Here is a 25869-nt window from a genome sequence, read left to right as displayed (position 1 = left end):
CGACGGCCACCTCCAGGGGGCATGGGAGCTGTGCACTCCCGTGCAAAGTGACCGATCCTTCCGCAACGGAAGCATCGCACGCTACCTCCCTGCTGCTGGTAACCAGCAGTTGTTGCATTCGAGAGGTCCATTGGTTCCGGACCTCCCGTCCTCGCTACCGGGCGTGGTTGCGGCCTCGGCACGTTCACATGCAGTTTAGCCTGCCGCAGGCTAAACTCTTCTTGCATGGCAAGAGTAATCGCAGCTTTGAGAGTACTCGGGTACTCTCGGAAGAGATAGGTCTTCACAGGCCCATCTCTAAGCCCCTTCATGAACGTGACGACCTTCGTCGCCTCGTCAATCGGGTTAGTCACGATATTTGATACCAAATATCGTGCGCGCTGCGCGTAAGCATGGACGTCATGCTTACCCTGCTGAAGGTCGAGGAACTCCGTCCTCGACCGGAACTCGTTTTGAGGGGGCTCAAACGCTTGTTTGAGCTCCTCTTTGAACACTTCGTACGTGCTGAAGCACGTAGGATCGGAGAGTCGGCGTCCATACGCCCAACTCCTTGCGCGTCCGCCAAGGCAGGACATGGCGAACGCGACCTTCGACAGCGGGTCGACGATGCGTCGAGCCGCTATGGCTGTGTCGAGTTCGACAAGCCATCGGAGGAGAGGCTCGCCCTATCTTCCCACGTAATTGCTTACGCTCAACTGTAATGGTTGAGCACGCGGTGTCGTCCCTGACGACGCCGTCACTGAGGAAGCAGCGTCACGCTGCTCCTTCATGATGAACCCAAGAGCAACACCATGTTGCTCCGTCGGCGATAGCGTACGCAGCATTGTAGCTGTCGCCGCTTCTCCAATGACTGTTGACAGTCGTTGGAGGGCCTCCCACTCTGGGTCAGACAGGTGGGGGCAGTCTGCGCGTGCAACATGCGTTGCAGGCGTGTTGGAGCTCTCCATGGGCACCTCCGTGCTCATGTGGTTCTCGGCTCCGCGTTCGTACACCGCGTACGAACGTCAAGCAGTCGGTCGCTGGACGGACTACGAAGTGCTACCAGGTGTAGTGGGTCTAACTTGACTCACTACTTTAGCTTACACGTTGCGCAACGTGTATGAGGAAGCGTAAGTACTTAGTAATGACTTAGGTTAATTATATTTGAATACACAAATATAAGTTAACTTAGACAAGACTCCAAGTAGCTAGTTTAAGGTAAAATGAGAACTGTATTGTTTGTAAATTGATCTTCCTCTAAAATCTGCTAAAAACTGTTTATCATCTATGAAAGGGTTGACAGCGGCTGGCTGTCAGAGCCCGCCAATATGCACGTCTCTAATTGGTAGAAAGATGCTGCTTTCTACCAATACGATCTTTGGGTAGGTGTGGACCACTCCTTGTGGTGGCCCACTTCAATGTATCCATTGGTGTTACTTACACCAAGGTGAGGAAGTATCCAAAACTTTTAACAGATAACCTATCTGTTAAAATGACAAGTGGTTTGTAGCCACTTGTGCGTGTAGCCCCGTTACACAATCCCCCCCTTAAGGTTGGACGCTCGGGGTCCCCGCACGTCAATCCCTGAATTGACCATTCGTCAATTCTCTGCGTTTGGAGAAGAAACCCGCGCTCATTCAACGATGAGCACGCCCCAAGCGAAGAAGAACCCGAAGGCGGTGGAGAGTCATCTCTCCATCGATGACTACTTCGAGCGCCAGAAAGCGAAGTGTGGCGACGTCGAGGTCGACGACGATGAGGACATAGAGGACAAGGAGGACTCGCCCTCAAAGCACAAGGACTCAGTGTCGAGCGAATCGCTCGACCCTCATGCTAACAACATTCGCCCACGTGAAGGGGACGAATCGGACGCTTCGAGTTCGAAGCGTTCGCGAACTGAGAGTGATACCCCACTCGCTTCCGCTGGGACTCTCAGTTCTCCGCGCGCTATTGCTGCAGCGCGCGATCCATGGATGCCGTCCGCGTTCGATATCTCGGGCCGGTTTGGGAACTCGGTACCTCCGAATGAGGTGCCGTTATACGCGTGCAGCGCCATCAAAGATGACGCCATGGCTGCCGAGCTGTACTTTGATGCGGAAACGCATCAAAGGCGCGATTACTACATCGGACTCTTTCATGAGCTCCGATGGTTTCAAAGCAAGAAGACCTCTTCTCGCAGCAAAGTGCCCGAGTGACAGGCACTTTGTCAAAGTTGGAATGCTTTTGTTGAGAACTTCAACAAGAAGGCGAGTGCTTACCGTGATCGGATTAAGCAAGCGCGTGATCGCTTCGAGACGTACTCGAAGCGTGGAAAGCTGGAGCAACTTCATGTTGCTGCTGAGGAGGCAAATGTGCCGTGCGCTGTGCCCGAGGGCTTTCAGTGCACGAAGTGCTTTCCAGGCGCGGTCCGCTTGAGCGACCGCGACCTGAACGGGTACACATCGTTTCGTGTGCCCGAAAGTCTCAAAGAGCTCCGTGCTAAGTTCTCAGCACGTGAGAGTTCGGGAGCTAGCGATGACCGCAGCGCTCGCACTACTTCCGCTGCGCCAGCGCGTACCGCTCATCGTACGCCCTCACCATTTCCGGAACGTCCTCCAGCAAGACGTTCCGCGGCTCCCATGTATCTCGATGGGGAGGAAATCCTCTCCAACGAATACGAAAACGAGCCCCTCAAGGGGCTCGTTTTCGGGATACTATGGTCAACAATCCGCTCAACAATCCAGCGGGTTGAGCCGCGGGCGTCACGGATCGGCGGTGGCGGGGGTGGGAACACGCCCCGGGTATGATCAGCCCGGGGCTGATCAGTATGCGCCTCTCCACGACCGGGTGACCGCCGTGGAGCGTCTGCAGGGCGCTGAGTTCGCCGCCCTGAAACAGGAGCTGGCGAACCAGAAGGCCCAAGTCGCGGCGGTCTCGCAGACCGCCTCGAATATCCAGGTCGAGCTGGGGACCCAGATGAAGGGGTTGCTCCAGCGCGTCCGCGCGCTGGAGGAGAGGCTACTCGTCGCCGAGGCCAAGTCCTCCGCTTCTGCCTCGGCTCCTGCCGAGGCTTCGGGTCAGCCGAGCTAGATGGCTCGTGCTGCAGGTATGGCTTCAGCCGTCCGATGTAAAAGGTCGGATGGAAGCGCATGCTAGACGGTATGTCTAGCGTGTATGCGTTACCGTGCCGTGCCAACACAGTGAACGGCCCGATGAAGCGCGGAGCAAGCAAGCTTGCTCCGAAATCCGAAACTGCATGTTTAGGCAGGTTTTGCGTAGCTAAGAAAACCAATGAACTAACTTTGAATTCATTTGTGTTGTCTCTGCCCACATTGTTTGCGTTCAGCTTCTGTTGATCAACAGAAGCTGCTATTGCATCTTGGACAAACAGAATTACGGCTTGTCTTTTGGTGACGAAATTGATTGCATCCGAGCTGAAGTCATTCAGCTCGTTCTCCGCTAGAGGTCCGGCCTCTGCGTGGTTCTTTGCGGTGTCTGCGCCCTGCGCAGACCCGTGGTCGTTGTCCTTGTTGGTGGAGGAGTCTGCGCCTGCGCAGACTCATGTGGTTTGTCCATTGTTGCAGCTGACCTCCTCCACTTAAAGCGGGAGCCATCACTCCGAGTAAACTCGTCGGTCGTGGATGTCGCATAGCATTCACGTAGAACGGTGTATGCCCGGTCGAGGCATGCACTGAGTTATTGATGGCAAACTCTGCCATCGATAAGCACAAGCTCCAGTAATGGAACGAGTGAGCGTAGCTCTTCAAAATGTCGACGAGCACGCGATTCACTCGCTCGGTTTGACCGTCCGTCTGCGGATGATCCGCAGTCGACATTGGAAGCTGGCTCCCAAGAAGTGTAAACACTTCTTGCCACAGGTTCGCTGTGAAGCGCGGGTCTCGGTCCGACACGATGTCGGTCGGCATGCCATGGTGTTTGAACACCATGTCGACGAGCAGACGGGCCGTCTGCTTCGCGGTCATCTCTGCTGGCACCGCAGCAAGATGTACCATCTTGCTGAAGCGGTCTACAAAGACCACAACACCGGTGTTCCCTCCGCTATCCGGGGGAAGACCAAAGATGAAGTCCAAAGACATGGACGTCCAACACTCCGACGGAGTCGGTAGTGATTGCAGTGGAGCCTGCGCGAATGGCGCAGGCTTTACGCGTTGACATAGCTCGCAAGCACGGATGTACTTGCGCACCCACTTATACTGGTGGTGCCAGTAGAAGTCGCGCGTGAGAAGGACGTATGTCTTCTCACGTCCGAGATGTCCCGCAGTCGGGGCATCATGATACTCGCACATGATCCTGAGTCGCAGGTCATGGTCATTCGGCACGACAACGCGATCCGAGTTGTCGTCGACTGCATTGTAAAGCAGTAGTCCGTCGTGCACTCGAAAGCGGTGTGCGCGCGCTCGAAGGTCCTTGGGCAGCTTCTGACGGGACTTGTCAGAAGGCGCTGTGCCATAGGCCAGCAAGAGCTTCGTGTCCGCGTCGTGCGCGTACGCGGCCTTCACGACGTCCAACAGAGACAATGTGGGTTTGCTCGATCGCATGACGTCAATGGTATTGGCGTCAGCAGCTTCTGCGTAGTCCGTCCGACGTGATAACGCGTAGGCCACTACATTCAATCTTCCGGGTTTGTATTCGACACGGAAGTTATACTCCGCAAAGAATGAGAGCCATCTCGCCATTCGTTGTGATATGTGTGGTGACTTCACTGCAGTGCGCAGTGATGCATGGTCGGTGTAGACCACAAACGGTCTACTTCCAAGCAAATACACTCGGAACATCGCGAGTGCGGATTTCATGGCTAGGAGTTTCTTGTCATGCACCGGATAGTTGCGCTCAGCTGGCTTCAGCTGACGCGATTGGTAGTAGACAACACGATCACGGCCCTCGTGATCGTGCTGCATCAACGCGCATCCGATTGCAAAGTCGGATGCGTCACATACGACGTGAAATGGACGATCTTGGTCGGCTACTGCCAGGATCGGTGCCTCAGTCAAGCCCCGCGTGACTGCATCGAATGCCTTTTGGCAATCGGGTGTCCAATTCCACACAGCTTCTTTCTTAAGAAGTTGTGACAGCGGGCGGATCTTGCCCGCATAATCCTCCACGTACTTGCACAAGTACGTGGCCAAGCCAAGGAACTGCCTCAGTTCCTTGACACTTGAAGGCGTTGGTCATTCATTTATCACTCTGACCTTTTCCGGGTCAGGGCGAACACCATTCTTCCCTACGAGACACCCGAGGACGGGTATCTCGCTCGCCCCGAAGATACACTTCTTCAAGTTCGCATAGAGCTTACGCTTTCGCATAAGCTCAAGTAGCTTTCGGAGATCAAAGTTCAGCTTGGCTGTCACGGCGTCATCTTTGATGGCGCTGCACACGTACAGCGGCACCGCGTTCGGAGATACCGAATTGCCATACCGGTCGATGATTTGACGCGGACGGCATCGGTGGGAGCAGAAGCGAGTGTGGTGTCGCTCTCAGTCCGCGAACATTTCGAGCTCGAAGCGACCGATTCGTCCCCCTCACGCTGGCGGACGATACCAGTGTGAGGGTCAAGCGAGTCGCTTGACACTGAGCCCTTGCGCTTAGAGGGCGAGTCCTTTTCCCCTCCATGTCTTCATCGTCGTCGTCGCCGAAATCGACAAAGTCGCCTTACTTCTCCTCTTGGGGTGCGTTGTACTGGTCGATAGAGAGTAAGCTCTCTATCGCCTTCGAGGGTTTCTCCTTCCGCTCGAACATCGTGAGCACGGGGTTTCTTCTCCCAACGCGGAGAATTAACGAATGGTCAATTCAAAGATTGACGTGCGGAGACCCCGCGCGTCTAACCTTAAAGGGGGATGGGGGTGGCGGAGTTACACACACAAGTGGCCACAAGCCACTTGTGGTTCTAATACATATTTTATTTGTTAGAAGTTTTGGATACTTCCTAGCCTTGGTGTAAGTTACACCAATCGCTACATTGCAGTGGGCACCACAATGAGTGGTCCACACATACCCAAAGATCCTATTGGTTTCTACCAATCAACGACGTGCATAACGACGGGACTTTGCCAGCCAGCCGCTGGTATTCCCTTTTAGATACATACTACACTCAGGAGGAAGTTCAATTTAGAAACAATACAGTGCTCATTTTACCTTAATCTCGCTATGTAGTGTCTTTATTTGATTTAAACTATACCTGTGGATTCAAGTATAATTAATTCAAGTTGTTAATATACCTAACGCTTCCTCATACACGTATCGCACGTGTAAGCTGTAGTAGTGAGCCAAGTAGGCCCACTACAGTTGTGATGCCGTGCTATGCCAGGCTCGTGAAAGTGTTGATCACCCGGTAACTTTCCTATCGAAGAAGCTGTCTCGCCATGAAGTCAACTGGCTGACCCACGAGAAGGCGCTGTTCGCTACCAAGTTGGCTTTGAGTAAGCGGCGCCACTATTTGTACGGAGTGGAGTTCGACGTCTTCATCGACAACAGCACGCGCAAGTAGTTCCTGAGCAACCCACATGTATCGGGTAAGCTTGCGCGCTGGCTCGATTTCTTTGGCCAATATTCGTTTGTTCTTCACCATGTTAAAGGCTCAAGTAACGCCGTGGTGGACGCACTATCTCGTGTGGAACAGTCCAGCAAAGACACTGGCAGATCATCCAGCGATCCTGTTGACAAGGCAGTTCATATGGTGCCAGCTAATCCGCGTCCTAGACTCGTGGTCCACACAAGCTCGCAGTATTGCCAACGCCTGGTGGACCACACGACCAAGGTTATGGCGCTGGTAGAGCTTTCCCTTTGTGGTTTGGGTCTTCTCCGCAATGCCACTGCTTTTTCGGATGGAGCCGTGGCTCAAGCACACCCGATTGGTGCTCAACAAGCTGTAACGACGATCCACCCATCGCAGCTAACGATGGTCAACGTGCAGCTAGACAAGACCACAAAGCAACCCTTTCTCAGGGGTTATCCCCGCGACCCTCTCTACAAGGATAGCACGAAGCCGTCGACGCCGGCAACGCATGACCTACCGGAAGTTGGGACGATTCTCAAAATGGATGGGCTTCTATTCGTTGTGCTCCCTGAAAAACGTGTACCGCGGCTCTGCGTGTCCATTGGTCGTGAGCTGCGCACTACACCAATTACCGGGGAGCATGATGGACGTTGGCAGCACATGCAGGAATTCGCCACACGTTGCTTAAATTGGCTCTGTGGTTTTGCTGGCCAAGCCTCGCGGTGGATGTGAAGGCCTATGTGCAAAGCTGCTCGACCTTCAGTCGCTTTAAGTGTAGCAGCCTGAACAAGAATGGTATGCTGATGCCGCTGCCAGTTCCGAGTAAATGCTGGCAGCTCGCGGGAATAGACTTCGTGACAGGACTACCAGTTTCGAGAGATTTTCGATGCTATCCTCGTCGTCGTGGATCTCCTGAGTCAGAGACCGAAGTACTACACCTTGCGACTTCGCGGCTTGCTGCCGGCAAGCGAATCTACTCTTTGTGAACAAAATGTCTCCGTCCGAACGGAGAAGCTGGACGCGTCGAGCTTTCGATCGAATCTGATGCTGTTGGCACGGGATTACTCTCACCGCCGAAGTTCAAGATTCAACGTTGCGTTGTAGGCGCTCTAGATGTATTACCCGTAGTGTATGGGGCCCGATATTCGACAGCGAAGCTCCCCTGCTGCCAAGTAGTCTAGCAGTGATAGCGGTCTTTACCTAACAGCCTCAATGTCACTTTTCAATTTGCATCGCAACCAACACAGCGCTTCAAACAACATTGCCACTACCAAGCTTCGCCCCGCGCTACTTCACCAACCTCCGTATCTTCCTCGTGGCGCACTGCTGCTGACACCTAAGCCGCTGCTGGCGATGGCGCTGCTGTAATGCTCAAAGCCAGCTTTCGGCCAGCTCTCACGTACGTCCGCGTACTTGGATACATCAGTGCAGCAGCCATTCTTCCAGGCGTGCCGGCTGATCTGGAACAGCTTCACCCCCGATAGTGGTTCGCGCTGTCGTCCCATTCTGCCTATATCGTGAACACGTGGTCACACGCGGTCGCTTTTGGCAGACGTAAGGATGATGAGATCAAGACTTCTACGAGCTTCCCCAAGACATGGCCTGACTTGTCGTCAAGGCGGTGGAAGAAGGTTCCCTTCTCCGAGGTATGGGTTGTATTCTGGACGATGCAAGTGCGCGTGGCTGAACCGCCATAACATCTCGGTAGCTGGACCGCGATTTCGATGGCGCCTCACGTCCGTGAGCCTCTGCGTGAAGGTGCGGTCGTTTCAGGGAGACGTGCTCGAGAGGTGAGGAGAAGCGCTTCTACGTGCTGCTCACAACGTACGTCTCCGACCTACCAGATTCAGACAACATGCGTGAGTGGCTGTCCACCATGATGACGGTGAGAGCAACCAAAAGAAGGACGACGGAGAGGAAGGTAAATGGTGATGCAACGTGGAGTGTGTACTCCCAACCACAAGATTTCTTCGCGCATTCATCAGGCACAAGCCGTGACTTGAAACGGGCAGTACAAGGATGAGAAGGGGTGGAGGATAAATGCGTGTACATAGCTTTTAGCTTTATCTTGTCGCACATTGTGTTCATTGTCGGTGCGAGGTGTATGAACTATGAATCCGTCAGGTAGCATGAGTCATGTCGTCCTAATGAATCCTTCATGGATCACAGTACTACGTAGCGTCCTCGAGCATCAGCAGAGTTATTCAGCGGTGTACTTTGAATAGAATACTTGTATTGCATTGGATAGCTGTGAAGCTGCTGGTTTCCGCTTGCTTATCATTATTTTTTTTTCAAGCCAGCCCATGCTCGCGTCTACCAAAACTACTATTAACAACCCGGATGACCTGACCCGCTCTATTAGTCTGGAGCTACCTGGAGCTCCAGCATCGTTACATGCCCCCCAGTCTGGCGCAGCAACACGTGACAGAATGCAACATGGCACAAGCAGCGACTAGTAGTACTGACCAAAATAATACCCCCATTGTAATACCACTACCCGATTTCAGACAGAATTAATCATACTAATTCCGTATAATGCGGTATTCACTATAAGTACTAGGTTCCTGGACACAAAACGATAATATAGTACTCTAAGAGTAATACTGGGGAGTTAACCCTGACCGAACAACCCACCCTGCATCGACTGATTCTCAATTCGTCGATCGGGAAATATCACTCGTTCTGAATCCGTGCCATAACCCGACAAATGAAGTATGGTCTGCGCAGTGAACGGTTGCCAGAAGGGCGACCAGCTCAAACGAAATCCTTGTATTGTATGTTCAAATCTCATATGCCAGATATGCGCCATCGGTGTGTTTGAAGATTCAGATTCGACACTAGACGAAAGAGGTATGACTGAGTGTTCGTACTCATCCTACAACTCGTAGATTTTGGAGCCTGAATTGTGTTCAGGTGGTTTTTCCGGACGTTAAAGCCGCCGCCCCATCGGTACTCTTCCCTGCCCCCTCCACGATTAACCGCACCACCGAGGAGTGCGTTCCTAAGTGTCATAGGACTGTGCCATCACCAAGACAACCAAATCGAAAGAGAAGGAGACATCGTCCGTGAAGGGAAAAACCTGCGACTAGCCTCATTCCGACCACGCCCTCGTCGCCTCCAGTATCTGCGGTGTCAGATCTCGATGTGCCCTTGTTGGTTCGGTATTCACAGAAAGCAGGTACCATCGATGATGGGTGGGATCTTGTTCACACGTTGGATCAGCCCTACGTAAAGAAAAACCTTTGGAAGCCATCTCCGCAGCTGTGTCACAATATCGCGCGCAAGCAAGGTTGAGCAGCCATAATTAGTAGTGGAGTACTAGTGGTAGTATGGATACTACTACAAGCCCTTCTAAAATCACTACTATTGTGCCTGTCACACATTTTGGCCACGTCGATGTCTTAAACTGGGAATAAGATACGCGAAACTAGGGATAGGGTGGGATTTGCTATGACCTGTTCTAAAAGTTAAAACTCAGATTAGAGGCAAGTTAGCAGTCCTTAGAGGACGAGAAAGTCCGAATGCCGCCAATCACCTGGCCATTCGGGGTTTTCTCGCTTACAATGACTTACTCCGAAGACTTAAGATGGAAGCCTGTTATTTTGCTGTATGCGTACGGCACTCCGGTTCATATGGTATCTCTCGTGCTGGGCATTGCAGAGCGCACTCTTCGGCGGTGGCTACTGCGTTTTGCTTGATTGGAATGCAACAGGCTGGTATAGTTGTTGGGGGGCATTGTTGGTTCGTTTCAAATACACTATCGTAGTTGAGTCAAGCGGCTTCCGTATAGCTGACTCGAACTTTGTTGCTACCTTCGCCCGCAATACATCAAGCCCATCACCAACTGTCAAATTAAACCTCGCCATCGTCCCTTGTCACGGTATCTACTCAGTGCTTCACCTTTCTTTATCGTCAAGCAGCAATGAACCGTACTAGGCATCGTGGCTTCTTCTGCTCCAGAGAGGGGCTCTTGCATCTTGCTATCTAAAGTAACGTTAGTTCTGAGGGCTAAAGTTATTCGGCCCGACGTCCGTTTTGCAGTTTCATAATCACTAAGGTGATTATACTCAAAGTCCGATTAAGACGCCCTGATAGGGTGGCAAAATTAGTGAAAGTGGCAATAATATGAGTATGTAGAGTCCTGGGTGGTTCCGGTAATAGTACTACCTAGGTTTTACTGCTACTAAACTACTGATCGCTGAACACCAGATTTCTGTTCTTACATATCAAAGCCGTTCCAGATGAGTACATTTAATTGGTTCATTTTGAATCAATTAAAGAGTTTGGAGTCATAACAATAACCATCACGAACATGACTAAACAGTGTTTAGTAACACCGATAAACATAATATGTGCGCTCGTACCTAATTGAGATGAATCTGTAGTGTTGTGGAGACTGTGCAGAGGCACAAACGCAAGCCACCATGAGCACCAGAAGCACGTTGAATTATCGTTGCGACCTCACAAGCCAAGTTGAGGACATCAAGCGCAATGTTACAGGTAAAAGACTGTGGAAATGTACCACCGAGGAATCACTCGTTATCTGGACTGGCTCTACCAACACACAAGAGAAACGTGTTGAGCAGCTTCTACAAGCAGTTAACGATGATGAGGAATTGTACTGGAAGTTTTCTGCTGGCATAACTTGTTTATCGCCATTATTTTCTCGCGCACATTACATTCAAACCATCCTCTTCGGCAGAACGCACTCTATAAATGCCATTGCACAACTTAAGGACCGCATGACATGCCGATCAGCAACACCGACGGACAGCATCCGTCCCATCTAACGGCATTATGTTTCTTGAGTCTTGGTTTGATCGCCGCTTGTGCTACAAAGCGATGCTGTCAAAAACGCAGGAGGCTTGTGGTCTCGAAATACTAAGCGAGATGTTGCCTCTCTTCCTTAGCGCCTTCATCGGGGCTTCTGGTTTTTTATAATCGTGCCTCATTGTGACGGTTGGCGTACCTGTATCCTGAGCAAAGCTTAACTAGGCGCCACTACTGGATTCTGTAGGATTGGGCTTGGGATTGGCTGCCTGGCTTTCCTGGACTGCCAGCAATGGCAGGCGAGGGCGGGTAGTAGATTAGAATCAGTTCTCAACTGGCACTCCAAGGAACAAGCAATACACGTTGTTCTTGGTGGGAGTTCCAGCTCCCAATCTGCCGTGTTCTAGTGTCTTCAAACGGTAACACGTCACAAAGTTAACTTTAGTCCAAGTGATGCGACGGAGGCAACGGAAGCAAGGCGTACCTGAAGACGAAGGAGGTCTCAAACGTGCAGCGGTGCCAAGGGGCCCAAGTCGATGATGAAGATGGAGGAGGCGTCGCATTGCAGGAGCACTCGGGGGTAATGGCTCTCCACAGCGAGGCTCTGTTCTGGCGCGCCCCCTAAGACGAAGAAGGTTTCGCATTGTGGACGCGCTCGCGTGGTGAGGCTCTGCTCTGGCGAAAGATGATCGCATTGTGGACGTGCTCGCAAGATGAGGCTCCGCTCTGGCGTATAAGCTAAGTGCATTGCAAGAGTGCTCTGGGGTAACGGATCCCCACTGGCGAAACTCTGCTCTGGCATGTCCTCTCATGGAGGAGGAGGGTGTGGCGACCTAGGACTCTTGCTACCCCGGGTGGGTAGACTAGTTCTGGCGGCTGCAGCTGCTGCTGCAGGCTGCTTTGCGGAGACTGAGTCTCGCGCAACTTGATTGGTATGATACCTCTGCAAGTACAAACGGCTACAGGCGATGTCGTCTAGTACGACCTGCGTCTACAATCCAAGCGTTGGTTTTAAGGGAAACAGTGCGCTAGTGAAGCTTTGGGGGGCAGTGTGACGGTTGGCGTACCTGTATCCTGAGCAAAGCTTAACTAGGCGCCACTACTGGATTCTGTAGGATTGGGCTTGGGATTGGCTGCCTGGCTTTCCTGGACTGCCAGCAATGGCAGGCGAGGGCGGGTAGTAGATTAGAATCAGTTCTCAACTGGCACTCCAAGGAACAAGCAATACACGTTGTTCTTGGTGGGAGTTCCAGCTCCCAATCTGCCGTGTTCTAGTGTCTTCAAACGGTAACACGTCACACTCATGATATGTTGATATCTGCGGTGAAGATTTCGAAACGAGAGCATCGTCGTCGTTACGAGGTGATTGTAGTGCGTCCACGCTCGGAGACGACGGCAGACCAAGGTGAGGTCGAAGAGAAGTTTCTATTCCCTGGCGTAACTCGAACCGACTGCTAAACGCGTGGCTCTGCTGGGCCACAGATCTACGATACTGCGAGTTCATGGTAAATCAGGATGACACCGGTCCTGTACTGGTTCAATCCACTACACTGCCCCCTAATGAACGAGCTGGGTCGTTGACGAGCTGCTGCTTCTTGAGCGTCTTGCTTCGTCCTCTGGTTCTTGGTATCCAGGCTGCCATCCTTTGACTGGCATTGCGTGCTACGGCCGACACCTCGTCGAGCCGCACTCTTGCTTGGGCATCTCGCTTGATCCTCGCTTGCTTGTTGCTTCTGCTGGCATCACACACTCGGTCGACGTACGTTGCCTTCATTCGCTTCGCCCTAGCGCGGGGAAACCTTAAGCCACGTCTTAGGTCTCCGAGCGTGGACACACTACAGTGATTGGTTAGAACGTCGTTAGTGGAAAGTGTTCAGCCTCCTCCTATGAGCAATTTGTAGTGTGCAAGCTTTCGTGTCGATCTCGCTTTGCTGTCTCACAGTCGTGCCCTCGCTTTGTGACGGTAGACGTACAGACGATCCTCTTTGTGATGGTGACGATTATGATCGTCATCAAAGATTATGTGTTCGCGTATATTGTGCCTTCAGTCAGATTGTCCAAAGCGCCCTGCGACGATCAGGCTCGAGTTGCATAGGTAGGCTTCTCCTAGAAGCCAAAATGCGAAATCTACCCAGCAAAACAGCACTAGAACCACGCGAAGGTTCCTAAGAACCACACAAAACGCGATAACGGCCATTTACAAGAACCAGAAGTCGAAGGTGCAGACCAGAATCTTCATGAGCTCGGTGGACATTTGAGCTATTGCCATGACTAGGCCCGGGATTTGAACCCCATGAACGCAGGAGTCGCGAGTGTCGCGATTCGTGCTGAAGTCCTACAGCCTCAAGAGGTCCCAGGAACGGAATGACTCGAACTCCGATTCGGTTAGATAATTTGACAGAGCTGGAGCTCAGTAAGACAGTCTTGGTCATCGGCAGGGGGCCGAAAGCTGGTAAATTCCAACAACGCGGTACCAGCTGTCGTCAGCATCGATCACGCGTGAGTTAAAGGGGGCGATCCTGAAAAGGCTCGAAGCAGTCGCTCTGCTAGTTTCATCTTGATATGTACTACATATAGGCATATGTACAGGCCTCTCAAAATTAGGCAAAAATACCTACCTACCTAATTTGACCTATTAGGTATTTTGGAAAAAGTCTGAATAGGTTGTTCTTTTAACAACAACCTATTCACTTAAAAGTAGTTCGATACAAATGGCTCAAAATCCAAATTAGGCTTCCAGTTGGTATACTTTATTCAAGTGAATTGTAATTCAATACTTATGGCTCACAATCCGAGTTGCGGAAGGCATACCGGTATTGTAACTAGTACGGTATCGTGTATGCCACACCATAGTATGCTGTGCCTAGCTATGTAACTAGTTACGCGAACACGTAAACCATTTCATTTCATTTGAGATCACGGCAAACAAAAAAATACTTATGAACCTAAGTACGAATCGCGATTTAACCGCATGAATCGAAAGAGCTGTGTCTTGTGCTTCGTTTAAGCTATTGATCGTTAGCAAATGTTGAGAGCTCGTGAAGTTACATTGGTCGAAAAAAAATATCTCCATTTCCGAACCCCCGAAATCCCAGATTTTATTTCGGGCGTGTGGCCTCAATACTTTTTCAAGTTTAATTTATTGTATATTGTCGGAAAGCCCGTGTAAAAAGCAATCAAATTGGAGTTGTTTTTGATTCGTACGAGTGTTTTTAGCTTTTAAATTTTTGATGTCTGGTTATGTACGAATCTTGATTGGTCAACTTTAAACGTGATTATTTCGAAAACTCTAAATGGTTGATAACTAACTTTTTGTTTCCCGTGGTCTCATTTGTATGGTGAAGATTTGATACCAAAACAGCCAGCGGCGCAAACAATGCAGGAGAATCACATATTCTGAGCAGTGGCCAATTCCCGTTGCTGGCGGCAATAAATAACACAGTTAGGACTTTATAGTGATAGCTAAATAAAGTATCTTCTACGATTGTGCTTTGCACGAACTTTGGCATGCGATTAAAGGCTCTAAACCAACGAGCAAATCCTTCGCGATGATCATATATCGCAGCCTAACTAAGTTAAAAATAAGCTAATCAACCGCCAGTCCCAAGCACAACGCAGAACAAGAATAGATCGGTTGTCGCTGCAAGAATGGCTGCAAGAATAGAACTTCTTGTAGTAAGCATCGATTTCGGCGGGGACACTTTCTCTCGCTCTCTTCGTCAGGACCTTGCGCGTTAAACCAAGGTCGAATTTCAGCGCACGGCATATAGTAGCAGTAGAAATGTTTGGTAGTGCAGGAAACGCTGGCTTTAAAGCTGCTTGCAGCTCCTCGATATAAAAACAGGGTCGTTCTTCGACGAAGTCCTTCACAAACTTGATAGTCCCTGGAGGCCAGCGCGTCTTCCGTTCGATTCGAGCGTTTGGAATGACGTTACCACGCCGACGGAACAGATAGCCCCAGCGAGAATTGGACCGCGTTGACATTCCCATCACTGAAGCCACAACCGTTAGATCAATATCGTAGATGTAGGTTAGTACGATAGATCGCCAGCGCATGTCAATCGATATCATGATCGACTGAAAAGCAATCAGACGACGCGAGCGAGTTAGAATGTCAGGACCGTAGTATTGTCGGATTTACTCCAGCCATTCAACGAAAGTAAGCATAACTCAACGTTAACTCGTTGTCTTAGCAGCTATTCTATCTTAAATCGACGAGTTAGCCTCCTAACTCAATGATGGGCTTATCGCCATGATTTGCTAAACAACGAATTACGTCGTTGTTTAGACAGAAAGCATTCAAGGCACAATACGTACTACATATTACAGTTGGTGCTCGAGAACCGATCGCTAACTATCAATGGCGCTACTGTTTGCCGAAAATGCCGCACCTACTTTGTCCTTTGCTGTTCAGCTCAGTCACTGATCCTCAGTCACTCACAATTTACGACGACCTGGTGCTCGTTCGAAAGTGGAAAAGCAGCCGGTTCTCAGACTAGCTCTGCGTAATACACGCACAGTCTGGTGATTATTACGCGACGTCCCGTAAGCAACGAGTCAGTCGTCCGGCAAATTTACAAGTCATTTCACAACTTCCAGCCTTCCTCTGCATCTCCCACTGCAATGCACTCGTGCGTTCTCGTCCCGCCCAACACTCGAATATTGAGTGACAAGCTGATATGTGACGTTAAGCAGCGGACCGAGGGACCTCGTCCCAACCCGGTGGCAAAATTCGAGAGTGCTGGGCGAACCGAAGCCAGCATCAAAACCAGGCCGTGTCTACAGCAGCCAAGCCACCATACTCATCACCACACAGTTCGAACGGATGCATCCCACGTTCGAGTAGAAGCGTCAACGGCTACGCTTGAATTATCTCCACGAGAAGAGCTAATTACTCCGAACGATATATCATCGTCCCGTAGCCCCCCGATGTGGCTTCCGTCCGACGTGAAGACGGTAAGCAAGGTCATTGCTACAATCCAAGCAGCGAATCACCCGATTGACGCCGATCTACAAAATGTCATGATCGCTGAAGCTCTAGAAAAGAAGATTCGTCATCGAGAACGCCGTCGTGTGAACCAGGCTCGCTACAGAGCGAAACTAGCCAAGGTCGAAATAGACACTCAAATTGCCATTGATCATCTGCGGAAGGAGATCGAAGATCTCAAATCAAGATGCCAGATTTCGTTCCGGACCCCAACATTCCAGACCCCATGGACTGTTGCTGCTGACTACTTTCGCCACTTCAACAATTTCATAGTTTATCCTGGGACTCAACACGACGCAGCGTCCATATTCTTGCGCAGAATCATGGCCCCGGATACGGTAGATGATGTTTTCCCCGGCGTGGACACGCAAATAGAAAACTGGAGGCGCTTTGCACCTTTCTTTGGCGACACTCGTTTGGAGCTTCGAGGGATGGAGATGTCATCCGAACGCGATTTGGTCGCCAGCACGTTGGCCAATATTACTGTCAGCTGGAACACTCTCCGATACGCGTTTCCGCACCTGAACTCTGATGGGAAAGGTGGCGCCCAGGGAGGAGATTGGTCGCCCATTGCCACCAAAATCGTGGGTCAAACTCTTGTCGTGCGCGGGACGGTGATCTTCGGCTGGGACGATACCAGCGACAAAGTGGTGAGATTTCATGCGCAAGCGGATTTGTTGACCCCAGTGCTCAACGTGCTGGGCAGTTTAGCGGATGTGTCGCTCTTCTTCAGCGAGGCTCTCATCACCCCGGACGGTAACTTCATTTGATGAAATCAATGAATATTTGCTCGTTTCTCCTTGATTCCGATCGTATTTTCTTCGATTACAAAGCATAGGTCTGACGAGCAAATTCCAGCAAACAACAAGAATGAAGCACGCGAAGAACCATGACACACAGTTTCACCCACTACACTATCTTGTTTTTTCAGACCATCGCATGCTACTTAGGCGCGGCGCACTTGCGGCTCACCAGTCGCCTATGAATTCCTCGACTGCAAACGACACATACACATGCCTAACTTCGCGCTGCTGATGCCGTATTCGCCGTTGCGACAGAAGTCCCTCCCCAACAACCACCTATAGTTTCTGGCATCATATATGGAAGTGAGTACGTGCTTCCCTGCTTCGGTTGACAATTCGGCGACGTGCACCAAATCCAAATTGAATAGTAGCGAGCTACCGCGTCATGTCTATAACAATAAAGGTTATCGGCCCAGAATATGGCGCGCTTGATGATCGAACGAGAAAACTGATTGAATGACGCTATTTGACATGATAAGTTAGATTTACTTGTGGAATCAATGAGTGAACTGCACCACGCTCAAGTAACCACTGCACGACTCGTAAGTGTTTACCTTTGGCAGCGAGATCCAAGGCTCTGGGAGGCAAATTTTTGTTGGACGGGCGATTAGCCATTCAACAATATCCATATGCCCATTAGCGGTAGCCCCCGTCACAGCGTCATCATACGGCGTTGGACCAGATATGTTCTTCACACCGTGTCGAGTTCCTTTCGAGAAATTAGTACGGGTTGTCAATGCCCACAGCAGCAACTAAAACTTTTCTTTGATCAAAATATTTATTGACCAATCGCGAGCAGAGAGCTTTGACCACCACATTTTTACTCTGGGCATCAGCAGATCAAGATTTAGATGCCACGCGCTGCGAGAGCTGCGCGCAGCTTTAGTCATGGTGCCAGGAGACTCTTTTGGACTGCTTCCGCTGAGGCCTTGGGCTCCGACTTTACAATCGCATTGCAGGAACGCTTGTTGCACACAACACGATCAAACGAGCCCTCCGCGTCGAATGACACGAGTAGAAATGATAGACGGACCTTATGAATGTTCTGCTCGCAACTGCTGACATCCCCGGAGATAACGTCCGAGTCTTCAGCGGTGGTACTCCCCGCGGCGACATGTCTTGAGCTTGCACGTGGTCGTTGCGTGGTGCTAGATCTTTGGACTGCTAGAAAAAAAAGTGACCTGCTGCTTCCGCTCATAAAGTTTTTGCATTATAGTTCGCTGTAGTATGAAGCCGGGCGTTATCTTTTGCGGTCTACTGTGCGTTTTCGAGTGATTTCTGGGGTGTATTGAAACCGTGCCACGATTGACATTTTACTTTACCTAAAAGCGTCCCAACCCTAAAAATTCTCCCTAAATATCATGTGGACCACATTTTTATTCTCTGAAATTTATTTTCAGAGCTAAGAGGCGGCGTGCGAGTTTGCTAAGTCAAATACCCTTTAAAATCGCATTTGGGTTTAAAGAAATTATTGTTGGTTATTCCTGTTGGATATAATAATATCATACCATAAATTACTTGGATGTTATCTGTCTCGTCCACCTCAGCTAAGTGCGAAACCTATTTGTCAATAAGCTCGTATCCTTTCAATCTATTAGCCAAATCGTATTAATCAGATGTTGCACGAAGGTTAACCCATGTGGCGCTCTGATCTGGAGTCGAACAAGGGCTCAGACTGCAGAGATGCTATTGCTCGTCAAATGAACTGAGGACGGAGGTGACGGGTGATCCTTTCGAGGCCGCGGGTGCTTCAGAGTCCAGAGACAGTTGACCCATCCTCTCAGTAATATAAAATAATGACATGTATATTTTCGAGGTCTGGTCTTGTTCCCCCAGACACCGTCCCGCTCCGCGCGGACTTCATTAAATGAAAGCAACACAATAATATATGTTTGTTTGACACGTTCATTTTGATGATTCACTGAGTAGTCGAGTGCATGGTTTGTATTGTTGTTGAAAAGAGACTCAAATTGATTGCTCCAACGAAAGAGTATGCCTTGATTTGCTTTGCTTGTTCAGCCACCCACTTGATGTCTACTTAACAATACATGGAAGTTGATCGTGCAGCTTTGGACACAGCAGATCTTGAAGGGTTTTGTACACAGGATGATCGGTGAGAGGGTTGCGGCATTTGTTGGCGTTTATATTTTGTCGGCGTTGGCTGGGCACAGGCATCCACGTCGCATGGCCTCACAAACTTGGAACGCGGAACAGCTTGTTCTCCCAGGTCGCGCGTGGCAGAGCTGGGCACGGCAGCCACGACAGCAAAGAGAACGACGATGGAGGGCAGGAACTTCATGGTTTGGTTCTTAAGATGACGGGGCGGATTTTGGCTGACTTGGACATTTGAGAACTACATGTCCATGACATACTGTCCTCCTCTGTCCTAATTCCTCTGTGAGGTCCATTACTCCAACAGAAAATACGTGATATGACGCCCACATTCGGCGGCCACGGGAAGCGACACTTTTATCGTTGAGGCTGTGGATGTTTTACTTGGTGCAACTTGGGAGTAACGATGTCCAACGTAGGTAAGCTAGCTAAGGTGCGCAACATGAGTTTCAATCTGGGAGTGTCAGCTATACTATAGCTGTAGCTCTGTAAATGGATATTATATTATATTCCACTAAAATAGAAAAAAATGTAATACAATCGTTACTGCAGGTACGAAGGAGATCCAGAGTGCACCCTGGGCATTATCCGCGCAAAATAAAATGAAATATAAGCGAATGCATGCCATGGTCAAGTAAAAACGAGTGGATTGAACTAGACCTTGACTGCTTTTTGGTAACATGAAACTTTACAACATAGGTGACTTGAGGGCAACTTCTCTAGATTCGTGGATTGCCAATATATCTCGATCAAAACGAGCAACTTAGGTTTCGAAAGTGCAACGATTTGGGTGTAGAATAAAACTATCTGACCAATAACCCTGTCATTTTTGGTTCATCGTACGGCCCGCGCGAGCTAACACGTCCGTATTATTGGCATAGTTCCTAGTGCAGACCCATGTGCATGTCCAGTTTATCTACTTTATCTACTAATAGAGTATCAGTTTCAAGCAGTCTCTCAGAGTGTGACTAGTAAAAAGTGAAGGCGAATTTCCCATTTAGTATTGCAATGCTGTTCTGTTTTAGTTCCAACTGCTGTACTATATCCGTTTGGGGCAGTAGTGCGGTGGAAGAAACAACTCAACTATCTAATTCCTGTTATTAAAGAAAGATGAGAGCTGTACTACACTACAGCATACTCTATCTATTGTTGTGTCCGCAAATTAAAACCCAGAGCTGTTTCGGGCGAGGCACGGCTTTGTTAGAGCTTGCCTCTGACCGCGTTTACGCCGCGTAGGCTACGAGAAATAAACAAATTGAGGCAGGACATAGCTTTGTTTCATCTGCCTTTTCAAATCTAGGTCACGAAATTTCAGGGCTTCTCTTCGTGCGGCGCACGACTTTGTTCGAGGACAAGTTGGTGAAAAACGTAGTGTAACTAACATTACGGGGAGGGCGAGCTGACGCGAGCTCGAGCGCGAGACTCACTCTGTGCATTCACTGAGGCACATTACGCGCCATGCTGCTACTACTTCGTAGAGTCACAACGTGGTAGTTAAGTTCGCTAGAGACGTAAACGCGTGAGAACGCCACGACAGGCACAGCGATGGAACAGCTCTCACTTGAGCCGCAGGCGTTAAGTTCTCGAGTGAGAGAGAACCCCGTGCGGAACCACCGCCCACCAGCTGTCCGTGTGTTGGCACAATAATCAGATCGATATTACTAAAATAATGCTAACTTGTCACGATATTCTCGTGGAATCTCGCGAGCTGATCGAAATACCACACAAGGCTTGTTACTGTAAATATTGCAGTAGCGTCAAGATGGTGCGGTTTCAGCAACATTAGCCGCAGTCAGCCGAAGGGTCGGTGCTCTTTACAAGCAACCAGCGCGATTAAGCTCGAGATGATGATGGAGTTTATGGAGCCGAACTTTGAGGAAAAAATGAGAAACCGATTGCTCACGATTAAGCAGACTGGGGGTTACACGGGCTACGTAGGCAAGTTTCGAGAGCTGTATCGTATTGTTCGTGTTGACACACTCACTGCAATGAACTTGTTCGTGAACGGATTATCGGACATGCAGGTGAAACGTGAAATTCAGCGCAAGAGGCCAGTATCGGCCAGTCCATTCGCAAATGGGCGACATCCAAGCGTTGCCGCATAGTGAGACTACGGTGGAGGTGGGCATTGGTGTCGTTCGTGTCATCGAGCAGATCTAGCGGAATACCCCCGACCTGAACTTCAAAACCGACTTGCGTCCGACTAGCCTCCCCGATTTTGGTCACCACCACGTCCGTGGGCCTGGCGAGGAAGCCATCTCGCCAATCGTATGGGTGAGCAACCTCGGCCGCAAAACCGGGATCACCTTCCGCTTGCCATTTGTAGAAAAGTTCTCCATGTTGAACACCGTAGAAGTGACTTTCATAGGTCCGGAGAAGCATGAAAGTGGGAAGGACATGCAACCGCCGGCACACGCGCAGGTATTTCGTGGCCTCATGATCTGTCAGTGCCGTGTAGCTACCCGTCTCGTGGATCAAAGGCTCGGAGTCACCTGGTCTCTCCAGCTCGAAGTCCTGATATGTATAGATTTGTAGATGTCCGTCGCCGTGGGTGTCTACGTCCATGACTAGGAGAGGTTGTCGTAGGTACTGAGCATAGGTACGAAGCACATGAGGGTTGACCCAGTTCGTGCATGGAACACGGGTGTCCACCGACCGTAAGCGTTCATGAAGGAGATAGGTGCACACCATCGCACTAGCTGATTCCTTCGTTTTGGGGCTGGTTTAAGCCGGTGAAGTTCCTGAAACGGGTCCACGATGCCCAAATCACAATCCGCCTGTAGGTTTTCCACCATCAACGCATAAATCGCCTTCTTGTAGAAGTTCGCTTCAGCAATAACAGCCGGGGTTAGAGATAAGCGTCCATGCTCTTGGTTCGATACCGTGGCGTACATGGCGAGAATAGCACATTGCCCGCCAGCCGGAACGCTAACCTCCATGCCGTGAAACCCTGAAAGCCAGTAAGTAGCCTGCGTAGGGCTTGTACTGGAAGAAAGTATTTTCTCCAATACAACACTGGCGTCCGTCGCCTGACTCGCATCTGACATTTGACTGTCCTGTCCCTCTGGTACTCGTTGCGCGAGTTCGTTTGAAGTGAGGTCAGATGAACTGGACACGAGAGAGCAAGGGACCCCCGAGCTTGGTGTAGACGCCAGAGGTGGACTCTGAGACGGGGCTGACGACCCAAGATAGCTGGATTCTGGGGACGTAGCCTGGGCTTGAACTCGGTAAACACCTGTGGCCACAGACGGAGGCCTCGCAGAGGCGTTGCGTGATACTGCCAGCTCAATATATTCCGTCTGTTCAACTGCCTCTGTCACGGCTTGCTGGCGACGACTGGCGCGCTGCGTACCCCGTTGCTGCTCGGCTGCGGAAGCATCAGGTTGCTTGGTCGTCCTGGCCGAGGCCTGCCGTTCGAATTCCTCCGCCTCCATGACCACATCCTGGTCAGCTGAGTCTGCTTCGTCGGGGAACGCATAACCTGCGTCATCCGGGCCCGTGTCCTGATCGTCGTCGCACTATCATTATGGCCAATGGAGACGACGTCCGACTCCGAAATACAGTCTTCTTCCATCAGCGCCTGGAATTGACCATATTCTCGGGCTTTCTGAAAGAGTCTAAACGGTTCTCGATTACCAGCACCCCCGCGAGAAACTTTGGTTTTTTTCTTAACGGGCCTTGGGGTCGAGGTACGAGGCGATGATAAGGGCACTTCGCTACGCATGGGGGCCACCAACGTGCGAGTCACTCCCTTGGTGGAATTGGTCGGCGGTGCGGGCAACTCCTCTTCCACCGAGGTCTTTTTCTTCGAGTTTCGCCGGCGCACAATAGTAAAGTCACCATCCGTTGTGGTGTCAGCCCTCACGTCGGCATTGCCGGGCGCGTGGTCTGCCCGTTGTGGGTTGGGGTCGGTTCCGCTCTCGGGTGCAGCCAATGCTGGCTGAGAGAGACGCTGCAACGTCGCCGCCGTCGGTGAGGCTTCAGCGGGATGCTCCATCTCCTTCGCCATCGTCGCCCAAAACGTATTAAAGCTGTCTTCGTCCGTGTGGCGATACGGTTGTGCTGCCCCCACCTGGAAGGGTGCCACATGGCCCTGAAAGACTCTGCAACCACGATTCCGCGCGTCCATAAGGTGTTCCGCTTTGACACGGCAATAACCCGTTGTATGCTTTGGACTAAAGCATCGACCACACGGGTGACGTTGCTGGACTAGAACATGGCTAGAAAATGGTGGAGTATCACTGATGTGGTTCCGATAGTAACCTGCGTCACCCCTTGTAATGCGTCCGGGCACTGCTCTTGAGCAAAGCGGACCACAAAATAGCGGTTATCGACCACCTTCGTAGCTTCTGCGCGCGGTCGTTCTGCGCCAAGCACCTGTAAGTTGGGAGAATGCACTGACAAGCGTGGCAATACCAAGGTCCGCCGCGTTTAGGACTCGAATCGAGTAGAAACGTCGGAGTTGGGCTGAATTATAAGCCCCGTCTTCCAACCCGCTTGAGTCCTCTAGGTCGATGACAACCCTTTGCAGGCGTAGAGAAATCCCGTTGTAAAATTCCGCCGTCCGACGCGAGTGAAACACAAAGTTTAGCGTGTGGTTACCGTCAAAGTACAACATTTTGACGTCCCTCATCATGCGATCGATCATCTCTTTGCCATGTCTCACGTTTTGATTGGAGCTGAAAAGCTCCTCAAAAAGCGCCAGGTGGGTCATACCCTTACGCAGTGGCACCTGTGGAGGAATATCCGCGGTCAACGTTGCCTCTACATGTGTCTCGTGGAACTGCTCTACCATGGCTCGCTGTATGACCGGCATTGTTGCCTTCAAAAAGGATGGAGGATGTCTGAGGTCCAGATCACCCCTGAAGTAGGCCATTAGCGCCTGTGTTTCTACGGGGGTTCGCTCCCGCAGCATATAGTCGGAGTGCACTCGCGACTCCTTCAGCGCCACAGCTTGAAGGCTCTCCAGCTCAGGCGATAGCTGTAACTTCCGCGAGGTATTCCAGTCTTTCTCCAGCGTGTTGGATAGTTTGGCTAGCACATCAGGTGGAAGATCCGGCTTGAGCTGTCGAATAGTTGATAACCCCTCACTGGAGCGCTCGGCCGCAAGCGACGAGGACGTGAGCGCTGCTGCATACGTCCGCGGCGCTGAGCTTGATGAGGGGGGAGACGCCACGGGTCTGGTTCCCGAAGGCGTTGTGGTGGGTCCCTGCGCGTCCGATGGTGTCGTCACAGGTAGCACCTCCACACACCGTTGGTCCGAGCCCAGTGGTGGCCGCTTGATCGTGTTGGGGTCCTCCTGTGCCTGGGTGGTACTGGTTCCATCACCCGGATCTGGGGGACGGCGCTGGCGCGGACCTCCAAATAGAAGTGCCGTTCCAGTCATACGCGGGCACGGCACGGTGAAGTCAGAGCCCGCCGTGAAGGTGCCGGAGCACGCAGCCAACGAGTGGTCGGTAGGTGGCGAAGGCAAATCCTCTTGGGCTTTCCAAGGGGAATTGCAAAGTAGTGGTGCCCGGCTTGGTCGCGGGGCCTTGGGTGGTGGAGGTGGCAGCCGTTGTGGTCGCGACCTCGCGGACAGGGGTCTCAGTGGCCGGGGTTGCAGGAGTCGAGCCCTGGTCGTTCGGGCGTGGTGTCTCACTCGATGCTCCACCCTGTGTGACAGTATTGCGGTCGCCTCGGACTGACCCTGGGCTGTGTGCAGCCATGGTCCTAGTGCGCTGGTTCGAGTTATCATCGCCGTTGTTCCGCGTGGCGGTGGCGTCGGTCGAAGTCTTGCCGCCCCGAGCATGATTGCCTTCACCACGCTGGCCCCGCTGGGCTTGGCCGCCCTGGTCCGAGCTGTCTCCGGAGCATGGAGTTGGTGCAGCGTCACCTCCTTGGTTGCCCGTCCTGGTCTGGCTGCCTTGCACCCGCGTCTGGCCGCCCGCTTGCTTCCGCGCCTGGCCTTGGGGACCTTGGTTCGAGCTTTCGTCGGGGCGTGGGGTAGCAGCAGCAGCAGCGTCTCGTTGGTTACCAGCTTGGCCTCCCTGAGTCCACGTTTGGCCCTGGTTTCCGGTGCCCGTCGAGGTGTGGCCGGTCTGGGTAGACTGCTGGTGCGTTGCAGTGTCGGTCGGCAAGGTTGACTCATGCGTGTTCGACTGCTGCGTTGTGGTGGCGCCGGTTGTGGAGATCGAGAGTCCGACGCCAGCGCCAAGCTGACGAACAGCTTGGGGGGTCGAGGCATCCACAAAGGAGCCGACAGCCAGCGACGCGACAGCCAGGTACGCAGCCAACTTGGTGAGGTTCATGGTCGATGAAGTGTCTACTCGTGTGCGGGGAAGAAAGTAGCGTAGCCGCTGGAGGGTGGAGAACGGTGCTTGTCGAAAGCAAAGTAAATTGAAAAGTGAGTCACTAGGCTCGAACGGCGCGACCGACAGAGCACACTGCAGTACCGCGATGTGCCTTGCACGGATATTTCTGTGACGCACTCCCCGTTCGAGCAGCAAGAGTATCCATGGATCCTTTCAAGGCACAGGGAGGTGAACACCCACCAGACAGATCGGGTCGCGCTCCCAGACGGAGAAAACTCAAAACCAGCCAAGCTTTAAAACATATAGAGTCGATTATTGGGTAATGATAGCGATGTCTCCACATGGAGAGATGTAACACCTATCGTTGATAGTTGCTGCACCGAGAGAGCGTGAAGCATGCATTTACTTTTAAGTATTTCGCCGCTGCCATGA

At 51.4% G+C, this 25869-nt stretch overlaps 3 protein-coding genes across 3 annotated transcripts; 1 reads left to right on the top strand and 2 right to left on the bottom strand.

Moving 5' to 3' along the window:
* Nucleotides 1-16171: 16171 nt before the first annotated feature.
* IUM83_03738 (bZIP transcription factor 1) lies at nt 16172-16999 on the top strand (the record flags this gene model as incomplete). The annotated part of the gene is made up of 1 exon (XM_067927766.1): nt 16172-16999. The coding sequence occupies one exon, from the start codon at nt 16172-16174 to the stop codon at nt 16997-16999; it is 828 nt and encodes a 275-aa protein (XP_067795283.1).
* A 6472-nt stretch (nt 17000-23471) lies between these two features.
* On the bottom strand, nt 23472-24530 carry IUM83_03737 (uncharacterized protein; the record flags this gene model as incomplete). The annotated part of the gene is made up of 1 exon (XM_067927765.1): nt 23472-24530. One exon carries the CDS (start codon nt 24528-24530, stop codon nt 23472-23474), a length of 1059 nt encoding a protein of 352 aa, XP_067795241.1.
* Nucleotides 24531-24552: 22 nt separating this feature from the next.
* Nucleotides 24553-25434, bottom strand: IUM83_03736 (uncharacterized protein; the record flags this gene model as incomplete). Its single annotated transcript, XM_067927764.1, has 1 exon — nt 24553-25434. The coding sequence occupies one exon, from the start codon at nt 25432-25434 to the stop codon at nt 24553-24555; it is 882 nt and encodes a 293-aa protein (XP_067795408.1).
* Nucleotides 25435-25869: the final 435 nt, after the last annotated feature.

This window comes from Phytophthora cinnamomi, assembly GCF_018691715.1.
Source record: "Phytophthora cinnamomi strain GKB4 chromosome Unknown Contig21, whole genome shotgun sequence".
Lineage (NCBI taxonomy): Eukaryota > Oomycota > Peronosporomycetes > Peronosporales > Peronosporaceae > Phytophthora > Phytophthora cinnamomi.
The sequence above is the reverse complement of the archived record's forward strand: the minus strand, read 5'-3'. Positions and strand labels throughout refer to the sequence as shown.